General features: G+C 34.1%; 3 protein-coding genes across 3 annotated transcripts; 2 read left to right on the forward strand and 1 right to left on the reverse strand.

Moving 5' to 3' along the window:
- Positions 1-3,131: 3,131 nt before the first annotated feature.
- Positions 3,132-4,096, reverse strand: LOC135136561 (uncharacterized). Its single transcript, XM_064065912.1, has 2 exons — positions 3,364-4,096; positions 3,132-3,197 (listed from the first exon to the last, which is right to left on the reverse strand). The coding sequence occupies exon 1, from the start codon at positions 3,997-3,999 to the stop codon at positions 3,394-3,396; it is 606 nt and encodes a 201-aa protein (XP_063921982.1). The 5' UTR covers positions 4,000-4,096; the 3' UTR covers positions 3,132-3,197; positions 3,364-3,393.
- A 2,745-nt stretch (positions 4,097-6,841) lies between these two features.
- On the forward strand, positions 6,842-7,815 carry LOC135136594 (uncharacterized). The gene is made up of 5 exons (XM_064065953.1): positions 6,842-6,920; positions 6,975-7,138; positions 7,187-7,415; positions 7,477-7,606; positions 7,662-7,815. The coding sequence occupies exons 1-5, from the start codon at positions 6,881-6,883 to the stop codon at positions 7,792-7,794; spliced, it is 696 nt and encodes a 231-aa protein (XP_063922023.1). The 5' UTR covers positions 6,842-6,880; the 3' UTR covers positions 7,795-7,815.
- A 76-nt stretch (positions 7,816-7,891) lies between these two features.
- Positions 7,892-9,260, forward strand: LOC135136242 (target of rapamycin complex subunit lst8-like). Its single transcript, XM_064065440.1, has 5 exons — positions 7,892-8,156; positions 8,203-8,568; positions 8,608-8,810; positions 8,869-9,011; positions 9,060-9,260. Exons 1-5 carry the CDS (start codon positions 8,037-8,039, stop codon positions 9,173-9,175), a joined length of 948 nt encoding a protein of 315 aa, XP_063921510.1. The 5' UTR covers positions 7,892-8,036; the 3' UTR covers positions 9,176-9,260.
- Positions 9,261-12,617: the final 3,357 nt, after the last annotated feature.

Below are 12,617 nucleotides of genomic sequence, written 5' to 3' on the forward strand. Positions count from 1 at the left end.
TTAAGAAATCGGAAAACTGAAAGTTTGGCAACGTCAAAATTTGAAAAATTGAAAAATATGTAGAAACTCTGAAGAACTGAAAAATCAAAAAATCGAGAAATCTAAAAATCTAAAATTTACAACATTGAACAATTAAAATATTACAAAATTAAAAAATCGAGAAATTCAAACATCAAAAAATAAAAATTCGAAAATACAAAATTCAAAAATAGAAAAACTGAAATATCGACAAATCGAGAAATCGAAACCCCAGAATTTAAAAAATTGAGAAATTGGATAACTGAAAAATCGAAAGATCGAAAAACTGGAAAATCGTATAATTGAAAAGCTCAAAAGTCAAAAATCTAAAAACCGAAATATCCAAAAATAGGTAATAGGTAATAGGTAATAGGTTTTATTGTGCCTTAAGAAATGATACATTTCAGCAATGTCAAGACAGTATGTCATATCGACAATAAATATGCACGTGGTACAAAACATACATGTGTATATGGACAGCATAACATTTAGCAAATATAAAGATAGAAGCAGCACCCACTCCACATTATTTATTAAATACTGATTTAATTGACCTTATATCAGTATCATAAAGTGGAGATTTTAACAGCAATGTTTTAATTTTTATTAGAAACTGGGGCATTGGTAGTGACGCAATATTATCGGGTAGGCAGTTGTAAAACTGAGGACCATAGTAATTGATGGAGTTTCTACTTTTATTTATTCTCCGAAAGTCAAGGCAGATATCATCACCCTGTCTGGTGTTATAACAATGGTGGTCGCGATTTTTCGTGTAGCTTTCAATGCGCGTTTTCACATTTGCTAAGCATTGGTATACATAGAGCGATGGAACTGTCAAGATTCCATGTTCTACGTAATATTGCCTCACATCTTCTCTATAGTTCACATTAGATATTATACGAATTGCTTTCCTCTGAAGTTTGAAAATTCTGGGAAGATGTGTTGTATGTCCCCAAGTCGCAAGAGCATACGCAAAATGGCTCTGGAATAGGCTGAAATATACTAATTTTTTAATGTTAAGTGACACTATACTACTGAGTTTACGTAATAGGTAAATTGTTTTTGCAAGTTTCTTGCTTAAGACATCAACATGAGCTTCCCAGCAGAGAGTTGTATCCAACGTTATGCCTAGAAATTTAGTGTGGTTAGGATTGTCTATGCCAATATATCGCGTGGAAAATATCATTGTAGATGTTTTGTCTTTGTTCAAATATAGGCCATTGCGATGAAACCAGTTCTGAGCATTTGATTGTGCAGCGGCCAGCTTTCCAGTCACAGTCGCTAATCTACGGTTAGCTGTGCTTAGGGTGGTATCATCAGCATATAATATTAGATTAACATCATCAACTGCTGCTGGTAGATTGTTGATATAAACTATAAACAGTAGGGGTCCCAAAATGGACCCTTGTGGAACGCCATACGTCGTTATTTGGCATTGTGACAAATGAGAATTATATAATGTGGTTTGACAGCGTTTGGATAGATAGTTTGATAAGAGCGTTACAGATGAATTTGCTATACCTATATTTCTTAGTTTTGAGACAAGTAAACTATGATCAACACAATCAAACGCCTTGGAGAGATCACAAAATGTAATACCGACATATTCCTTATTTTCGAAACCGTTGCTGATAAAAGAAACAAGTTCGTTAATTGCCATAGAAGTCGACTTCTTTGCTGTAAAGCCAAACTGTGATGTATATAATATATTGTTATTGACCAGAAAATCAGTTAGTTGTTTGTTCAAAACCTGCTCAAAGATTTTTGATAGTACAGGGATTATCGCAATTGGTCGATAATTATTATAATCATCTACATTACCTTTTTTGTGAACTGGGACAATTTTGGATTTTTTTAGACAATTTGGGAATATACCATATCTTATGCTGTAATTTATCATTTTTGTGAGAGGGCTTATGATTGAGTTTATAACAGATTTTATCATTATAATGTTGAGTTCGTACAAATCTTTACTAGTTTTATTTTTCATTTTGCCTATCAGTTCTCTGAGATAAATGGGAGTAATTTCACTAAAATTAAATTTTACATTAACATGATTTAATGGTTTGTCCTTTAGATTCACGTGATTTTTTGGTATCTTTGATTTGAGTAGATTAATGTTATCAATGAAGAATTTATTAAAACCTTCTGCATTGAGATTTTCCGAATATACATTGGAATGATCATGATTTCTATTAGCATTAATCACTTTCCAAGCAGCTTTGTGTACGTTTACAGAGTTTGTCAAGATCTGATCGCAGTTGTGCATTTTAATTTCATTTATTTTATTGTTAAGAAGTTTTTTATAGTCTTTTAAAGCAGTTTTGAAGAATGCAGTGTTTGGGAAACGAGACTTTAAATTGTGAAATAACTCAACTATGTTTTTTAAGCGTATTATTTGAGGATTCTTATTTAGCACCACGGTAGTAGAATACTTGCTGCTATTGAAGGTTCTTAATGGGAATGATTTTATTGCCGCGTTTGAAAGAATAGTCACAAACTCATCCCATTTATGTTCTAGGTCTGCTGCCTCTATAATGTTTATGATATGGTCCCAATTTATTTCTGATATTTGGCTATGGAACAGATTTAGACCCCTTTGTGTAACGGGCCTGTATGTAGTTGTTTTTCCGTTCTGCTGGTACACGCTAATACAGTTCAGCTGAAGGCTGACTGCATCGTGATCAGAAAGTCTAGTGTGACTTATATTTATTTTATATGGTACTTTACTGTTAGTAACAATATTATCCAGGCAGTTCGTTTTTCTGGTATTTTCTGTGATTAAGGTTCTCATGTGAAAGCTATTTATAAGATCCAAAAAGGATTTGACTTTATGGTCAGGATTATTAAAAAGTATATTAAAGTCCCCAATTAAAAAGGAGCACGTATCGTCTAGTTTTAGTAAGAGTAGGTTTAGTAAGTACAAAAATTCTTCGAAATCGCCATCTGGAGGTCTATAAATGGTGATGATATTTACCCTGTACTCCGTTAGAAAGATGCCGGCAACCTCAGCAACCGTTTGCTTAGATATGGATGCCAAATTTAATTCCGAATACCTTACATTTGGTCTTATTAATATTGCAGCACCACCATACCCTTTTTTGCGACAAAAGCTGCTGGCCACCTTATAGTCAAGTAGTGTTAAGATCTCCACCTCGGCTGCCGTTAACCAGTGTTCACTGAAACAAACAATATGAGGTGGGTTGTCTGATAAATGTAGTTCTAAGTCATTAACTTTACGCCGCAGTGACTGTATATTTAGATAAAAAAGGTTTAGCCAGTTGACTCCTAGTGCGGTTTTCCTACTTGTATGGCTATTGTCTGTTTCGCTCATCAGCCTTTTACCTGGGTTGTCCTCATAGGCGTTATGGGCAGCTAAGTGGATTTTTTCTGTCGGCTTCTTCGGTGAAAATATCGCGTAACATAGCTGCCATTGGGCCATATTTGTGGATTCATTGCATCTTGGAAACGGTGTAGGTCAATTGTTACTTTGAAAGCAGAGTAGAACATAGGATATTTGGTTTCCACTTGTTCACATTGGACTTCCGGGAATTCACCTTTCAGTAGTTCGCAAACTTCAGTCGGTTTTGTATTTGGCGCCAGGCGTGATACAAAAATAAATCCTTTTTTGGGGGCAGCCTTAATAGAAGATTTTGTAACATCTTCTTTATTCCCTATTACTACAGACACTACTTTCTTTTTGGTTATCTTTTTACGTGATACGGTTTCCCACTTAACGCTTGTTGTGTCATCTGGTGCTGATGATTTAATTGTAGGTGATGTATTCTCCGTTTTCGTGGCTTTCTTCTTTTCGTCTTCAGTTGATTTACTCACAGGATGGGCAGTTTTATTTCCTGTGTGGGACGCCACTGGATTGGGTTTCGTTGCAGTGAGTTTATCACCATTTTTTATTGTGATCTTATCTTTGGGTCGACAGCTGACGGTGGAATGAGTTGGTCTTGGCAGTTCACTCACATGCATTGTTGCTTCAAATTCTTGGATTTTTGTCACGACGTAGTTCAGAGTATGTGCTAGCTCATCCTTTAGCTTGCTTAGATTGTTTTCGATAATTTTCTTATCAGAGAGACGGGTATTTGCTACTATCTCGAGGAGTTGTTCACGCAGTCTTCGATTTTCATTCTCTAAAGAGGTTACTTTACACTTGAGCTCGTCGATGGTATTAATTCTACCATCATCGTCATCATCACTGCAGTAGATAGTAGAGAAAAATCGCAATATCGAAAAATTCAAAAACTGAGACATCGAGAAATTGAAAAACCAGAGGAGTCGAAAGCTGAGAAAAAAAGTTAATAATTTGAAAACATCGAAACATATGAATTCGGTAAATTGAGACATGAAAAAATTGAAAAACCGAAAAATTTTACTCCTATAAAGGAAAAATTTCAAAATCTAAAATTTAAAAATTCGGAAAATTGAAAAATTGAGAAATCGAAATCTAAAAGAGTCGAAAAATTGAAATATCCAAAGTTTAAAAATCGAACAAAAAGAAAAATCCAAAAAATAAAAAACCTAAAAATTCAGAAGTCGAAAAATCGATAAAAATCGAACAATCGAAATATTGAAAAATCCCAAAACTGAAAGAAAATTCCAAAAATTGAGAAATTAAAAATTGGAAAATTGAGAAATCAAAAAACCAAAAAAGCAAAGTCGAAACATCGAAGAATTGAGGAATTGAAAAATCGAAACTTTGAGAAGTCGAGAAATGGAAAAAAACAGAGAGAACCAAAACACCAGAATTTAAAAAATTGGATAACTGAAAAATCGAAACAGCGAAAAATTGAAAAATCTATTAATTGAAAAGCCCAAAAGTCAAAAATCGAAAAACCGAGAAATCCTAATATTGAAATATCGAAAAATTTTAGAAATGAGCCATCGAGAAATCGAAAAACCAGAGGATCGAGAAATCGAGGAGTTGAAAGCGGAGAAGAAAACTTAATAATTGAAAAATTTATAAATCGATAAATTGAAAAGTCGAAATATTTGAAAAAAAAATTAGAAAAAACGAAAATTTAAAAATTCGGAAAATTGAAAAATTGAAATATAGAACTGAAAACTCGAGGAATCGAAAAACCTAGAATTTTGAAAATTGAAAAATTAATTAATCGAAAAGTTGAAGAAATAATTCAGTCGAAAAATTGAAAAATTCGAACAATTGAAAAGCCAAAAAAATAAAAAATCGAAAAATCCAGAAGTTGAAAAATCGGAAGGCCGAAGAATCAGATTGTTGAAAAATCCCAAACCTGAAAGAAATATGCAAAAATTGAGAAATTAAAACATTGGAAAATCGAGAAATCGAAAAACCAAAAAAGCAAGTCGAGAAATGAGGAAATTAAAAATACATTAATTGAGAAATCGGAAAACTGAAAATTTAGCAACGTCAAAGTTTGAAAAATTGAAAAATAGAAATGCTGAAGAACTGAAAAATCTAAAATTTAAAACATTGCACAATTAAAATATCGCAAAATTAAAAAATCGACAAATCCAAACATCAAAAAGTAAAAATTCGAAAATATAAAATTCAAAAATCAAAAAACTAAAAATCGACGAATCGAGAAATTGAAATCCCAGAATTTAAAATATTGAAAAATTGAAAAATTGGAAAATCGAAAATTGAAAAGCTCAAAAGTCAAAAATCGAAAAACCGAAGAATCCAAAAATCGAAACATCGAAAAATTCAATCGATAAATCGAAAAACCAGAAGATCGAGAGATGGAGGAGTCGAAATTCGAGAAAATTAATTCAAAAATTGAGAAAGTGAATAATCAAAATATCGCAACATCTGAATTCGTTAAATCGAGAAATCAAAAAATTAAAAAATGGGAAAATTTTATTCAAAAAAGAATAATTGGGGAATCGAAAATTTAAAAATTCAGAAAATCGAAAAATTGAAACATAGAAGAACTGAAAACTCGAGGAATCGAAAAACCTAGAATTTTAAAAATTGAAAAAATAAAACATGGAAAAGTTGAAAAGTTGGGAAATCGAACTAATAAAACAGTTGAGAAATTGAAAAATCTGAGGTTTAACGAAACATTAAAAAGCCAACAAGTAAAAAATCCGGAAATCAAAAATCCAGGAGTCCAAAAATCGAAAGGTCAGGTCAGATCGACATACTGAAAAATCCCAAACCTGAAAGAAATATCCAAAAATTGAGAAACCGAAAACTTGAAAAACCGAAAAATTGAATAATTGAAGAAGTGAAAAATCGAAATTTTGGGAAGTCGAAAAATCGGAAAATAAAAGAAAGATTACTTCAGAAATCGGAAAACTAAAAATTTAGAAACGTCAAAATTTGAAAAATTGAAAAATCGAAATATTTAAAAATCGTAAAATTGAAGAGGACAAAAATTGAGAAATCGCATCATTGAAACATCGGAAAATTGAGAAATCGAAAAATAAAAAAAGTCGAGTAATCGAAAATTTGATTAAATTACATCTACTATTGTAAAATTTGGAGATTACGTCATTTCATTGTTGGTGACAAATTTTGGTGAGTGTTTTACCATTTGACAATACAATTTGAAATGTAAATTTAATTTTATGATTCGGTTTATAGATAAATCGCTTAGAGTCGATATAGGCCTGAATGCCCTCTGTTCTGTAGATCAAACAATATACCTTCTAAGAAAAGAGAGGGTGGGTGGGTGGATAAGTGTTAAAATCCTATCACTAAACGTGTTCATATTGGTATTTACGAAGCTTTGGTGTCTCCCTGTAGCAGCGACTGATTATCAGTTTCAAAACATTAATTCTGATAAATTATCTATTTATTGCATAAAGGTCAAAATATACAAAAAGTATCGTAGTCGATACGTTGAACTGTCGCTAGTTGTACATAAACATGACCAAAATCAAGTGTCTATTATTTACTACATTAATTCGTAAGTGTAGACTTTTTGCATATTTTTATCTCTTGATAATTCCTCATATTCTAGTTATTTTTACTTTTGAACAATGTCAAGCAAAAATAAAGCAACTAAGTAAGTATAAGAGCCACCTCAATGTAAAACAACACCACTCCAAAATAAAACATAAATACCTGGCACCCCATTTCCAATCACTACGGAACGACTGTCCCGGATTTTCGGAAAGAATTGACGTAAAAACTCATCCAAATCTATACAATTGTCTCAAATATCACTTGTAGAAAGCCGACGTACAATACGAAGAATGCGCTGCCAGGATTTTTTCAAACGACAGTACACTCATGTGCACAAAAATGGAAACACTGACATTAAATTGCATGGAACATGTTTATAGCAAGATAGTAGATGACTGTTACGGAGAACAAAGTAAAGGCGTATTTTCATTAGTGCTTCAGTCGTTTGCTTCAGTCTTTGAATACTTGTGCAAACAAACGGGGGAAACCCTAATAGGTACAATATACTTGTTGTTGAAGTTTGACAGAACATGGTTTTTGTTGTTTATTTGTTATAGAATTAAGTAGATCATGTTTGTGGAACGATTTAGAAGATAAACCCGAATCGCTAAGTCGGTGTGAAGAAATAATAAAAGAGAAAGCTATGTGGTATAGAGACCATGGATTTGCTACTACTACGATATGCAGGTAATATAACCAGTTTGTGCTGGTATTAACAGTTAATAAAATATCTGTTTTATAGAGACCTGTCCGGCTTTAGGGACTGCATCAAGACGCGTGTTACAATAACTTGTAAATGTAACAAAACTCGAGAAGCTTTTGTTGGTTTGTATGACGCCAGCATTGCTCCCTGTAAAAACATTTTAAATAATTAAACTTTTTCTGATTGTACACAATTGCAATTATTATCTGTTCGCCAATAATCCACATACCTTGGTATATCGCAAAAAATCCCTTACTATCTCGACACAACAACTAATGACAAGTGACATATTTGAGCACACATAACCTCACTCAAATTTCGACAAATTCAAACTCTTTAACCAAATAATTACCGCAATGTTGTAACAATAATAATAATTAACCACATTTTTTACTCAATCATTCACACACCACGATGTTCGACAAATCCGAAATGGACCAGGTGCTCCTGGCCACCGGGGGCTACGACCACACAATCAAACTCTGGCATACCCACTCAGGAATCTGCTACCGGACTATGCAGCACGCCGAATCGGTAAGACCCTCCAACAAACCTACCCCAAACTCACCCCCATTTGCAGCAAGTCAACGCCCTCGAAATAACCCCCGACAAGCAACTCATCGCAGCCGCCAGTTACCAGCACATCTACATGTACGACTTAAACTCCAACAACCCCAACGCCATCGTCAACTACGACGGGACTACGAAAAACGTGACCGACGTGGGGTTCCAAGTCGACGGTAAGTGGATGTACTCCGGGGGCGAAGACTGCCGCGTGAGACTCTGGGACCTGCGATCCAAAGGGACCCAATGCCCGAAAATTTTCGAAGTGCTGGCACCCGTGACGTGCGTGTGTTTGCACCCCAACCAAGTGGAGCTGTTTGTGGGGGACCAGAGCGGGATTATTCACCGATGGGACCTCAAAACCGACCACAACGAGCAGCTGGTAGGTTGGTGAAGTGTAAAGTTGATTGATTTTGAGTAGATTCCCGAAAGCGACGCCATGATTTTGGATATCGCGATAGACCCATTGGGGACTCACATGGCCGCGGTTAACAACAAAGGTAGGTGTTATATCTGGAGTTTGAAGTCAGGGAAGATCGACGAGCCCACGAAAATGAACCCTAAGCATAAGTTTGAGGCGCATAAGCGGCATGCGCTCAAGTGTGAGTTTAGTCCGGATTCACGGTAAATTAATTAATTTATTTATTAAATACTTAATTGAAAAAAAAAATGATTTGTGTAGGTACTTAGTAACAACGTCTGCAGACCAAACTGCGAAAATTTGGAACACGGGTGATTTTTCGTTGCGCCAGGAATTAAAAGTTGAGAACCAGAGGTGGGTGTGGGATGCCGCTTTTAGTTCGGATTCGCAGTACGTTTTCACAGGTAGTTAAAAAACAATTTTGTGCCTCCTCAAACTATTTTTTTTTTAAGCTTCGTCTGACGGGTGTGCGAAAATATGGAATATTGAGACAGGTTCAATGGAAAAAGAGTATGCAGGACATCAAAAGGCCATAACGGCATTGGCATTCAGGGACTGTGCTGTTTAAGTAGCATTTATTCCAGAATACTTGTTATTTTTTAATTAATGTACATTCGTTTTGTGTAAAAAGAGGAACAAGGGTAGCAGCATTGTTTAAGTATGTTATTGGACAACCTATACGGACAATCACTTTCCCATGTAGAAAAGAATGAATATATATTTTACATCTCACTCGCTTCACTATGAAGTGGCGGTACCTTACGAAAGGGGGTAAAAATAGTCCGTAAGCACGTATGTCGATAAGGTAGTAAACGGACGTATTAATCAGTACGTTGTACGGGGAGCAGTCACAAAATAAGCAAACGTACGTGTTGAAGACTTTACTGTAATATATCGTCGTTGATTCTGCAATACCTGCTATGTGCACTTTTTGTCCATTTTTAGGTTTGCTCATGATTTGATTGTAAGAAATATAGCGCGTCGAATGGTAATAACTGCTATGTGTTAAAAATTCGCGGTTATTTTTAAATTAAAAAAGAAAAAACCTGTCATGTGTTGGTAGTCAAACAACCGCTCGAAATATCTGCTATGTGCATATAATACACACAGCATTTGCTAGTATTTGCTAAGAAAAAAACTGATTTTAGCAAATAACATACCCCCTAAGAAAATAGAGAGAAAGTGGGAGAGACTAGTACTTGCTAAAATAAGACAATTTTTGGGAAATGATAGACTTTTTAAGAAAATAGAGGGTGAGTGGGCGGGGCTAGGTTTGCATAAGTTAAATTTGGGATTAATAATCTATAAAACTAGAAACTCAATGTTTCCCTCTCAAATAAAGCCATTTAGAACAATTTCAATTTTTTTGGAAATTTTGGGGATTTTTGGAGTCATTTCCCCGCATTTCTCAGTTATTTGACGACAAATCGTCAAAAATATTTTCGATTCGTAATCTGCGAAAAATTATCTATAAGCCAACTATTTTCCGTTGGGTCAGATCGTCTTTTAACTGTTTCAGACAAAAAATTATTGGAAATTACGAAAAATTTTTCTCACTTTTCTCGCTGATTTTCGGAAATAGTTGAAAAATAGTCGAAAATGTTAAAAGTGCGAAAATCTGTTTTATCTTATTAAATACTAGCCCCGCCCACCCACCCTCTCTCTTCTTAGAGGGTGTCTCATTAGCCAAAATCAGTCTTATCTTAGCAAGTACTAGCCCCGCCCACCCGCCGTCTACTTTCTTGGAACGTATGTGTTTTGTCAAAATTAGTCTTATCTTACAAGTACTATTTAATTATTGTTTAATATTTTATTTTGCCATTTCAATATATAAATATCTGGTTGACCGAGCTTCACTCGGCTCGTTTGGTAGTATTAGATCAGATTAGGACAGATAAATATGCGTATAGTATGCATTTTGAAGTACACGCGCTACTTAAAAATACACATTAAAAAAGAAATTCCATAAGCAGTCTTTGTTTTAAACACTGATAAGTGACATGTAGAGATTAAAGAACAGAAAACTGGAATTATTGTTTGACATCTCATTTGTTACCCAAGTTTTCTCTCTGTCGTTTTTTTTTTCCTAGTTCTCTCTCTCGACTCTAGAAAAAGGTCACAACCACATTCTTACTGCCAGAAGAGTTACGCCTCTGGTGTGGTTAACATACTGAGTTACCGTGCTCTTTTGTGTTATTCCTAATTTCTCAATCTCAACCCTGCTCCCGAAGATGCCATTTACGAAAGTGTGCGAAACGTTGAGCCCAAAAACTCAAATAACACGGTCCCATCCCCGAAAACGATCACATGTTGACACTGACCGTGGAACCTCTGAAATGAATGCTTGACAAAATAATCTCAATTCAACACACTTTCGTGTGCCTTTTATCCGCTCACTGTTTAGTTTTTGGTAAATTTTCTCACCTCAGGAGGTGAATTTCAACGTCCTCTATACAGTGGAGTATGTTTCGGTACGTACAATTGAAGATAAAAAGGTACGTCAAACGTACTGTCAGACTGTCACCCAAACTTCTCAAATAAAACAATCTCGTGTTCGTGTAGTGTCATCTGATGTTGCCTAGCAACAAATATAATTCACTGCCTGAAAATTGCTGAAAATGCATGAAGCTGTAATTTTCAGAAGTTAAAACTATGATCAATCGATTTCTTGACCCAAAAAACCCCTAACCTGTAAATTTCATCGAAATCGTTAGAGCCGTTTTCGAGAAACCCATTACATATATATATAAATATATATATACAAACTTTGCTCGTTTAATAGTATTAGATATAGTAGTTGCTAAGATAAGACTGATTTTGGCAAATGATATACCTCCTAGAAAAAATACAGGGCGGATGGGCGGGCCTAGTACTTGCTTAGGTAAGACTGACTTTGGCAAATGACATATCCTACAAGGAAAGAGAGGGCGGGTGGGCGGGGCTAGTATTTGCTAAGAAAGAAACTGATTTTAGCAAATAACATACCCCCTAAGAAAATAGAGAGAAAGTGGGAGGGACTAGTACTTGCGAAAATAAGACAATTTTTGGGAAATGATATACTCTTTAAGAAAATAGAGGGTGAGTCGGCGGGACTAGGATTGCATAAGTTAAATTTGCGATTAATACTCTATAAAACTAGAAACTCAATGTTTCCCGCTCAAATAAAGCCATTTGGAACAATTTCAAATTTTTTGGAAATTTTGGGGATTTTTGAAATATTTTCCCCGCAGTTCTCAGTTATTTGAAGACAAATTGACAAAAATATTTTATATACGTAATCTGCGAAAAATTATCTATAAGTCAACGATTTTTATTAGTATTATTATTATTATTTTATTTTAATGTTTTTGTATTTTTGGTTTAAATAAAATAATTTTCCTATAAAAGTTGTTAATTATATTATTAGAGATTAATTTACATGTATTGTGAAATAAATGACATGTACAAAAGCTGAGCTATGAAAAATCTGCTATGTGAAAATTAGCAACATTAAATAAGTTTTAATAAACAACTGCACTAAAAACGTTATTTTCTGTAAACTAAATGTATCTTAAGCAAATTATTATTTTGTTAAGTGACTAAACCAAACGAACAAGGACTCCCTTTTTTTTGTAAGCAGTTTATTGTGTTTCCTGAACAATTTTCAATTTTGCACATAGCAGGTATTGAAGAATCAACGACGATATGTATATGTAGTGCATACCTGTTTCAAGGTTAAGGTAACAAAAATTTAATATTATCGCGGTATACCTATTATCCATGAACTGCATGGCTAACAAATATGCGTCCCTTAGTCCACTTTAATAAGTAACAAGTCATCTAATTTGCCTCCAGAATAACTATGGGTTATCATCAAACTATGAACACCAAATTAATTCAATATGAACATCTTCTTACGTATTTTTTTTATTAACAGTAGTCAAATCATTAAATACATGTTATTTTTGAAACTAAAATGCATTTTATCCTAAGATTGTATCACAAAATATTCATCACCATTTAAATATATA

The sequence above is a fragment of the Zophobas morio genome, unplaced genomic scaffold, assembly GCF_036711695.1.
Source record: "Zophobas morio isolate AGI-343-1 ecotype UQ-CSIRO unplaced genomic scaffold, CSIRO_AGI_Zmor_V1 ptg000026l, whole genome shotgun sequence".
In the NCBI taxonomy this organism is placed as follows: Eukaryota; Metazoa; Arthropoda; class Insecta; order Coleoptera; family Tenebrionidae; genus Zophobas; species Zophobas morio.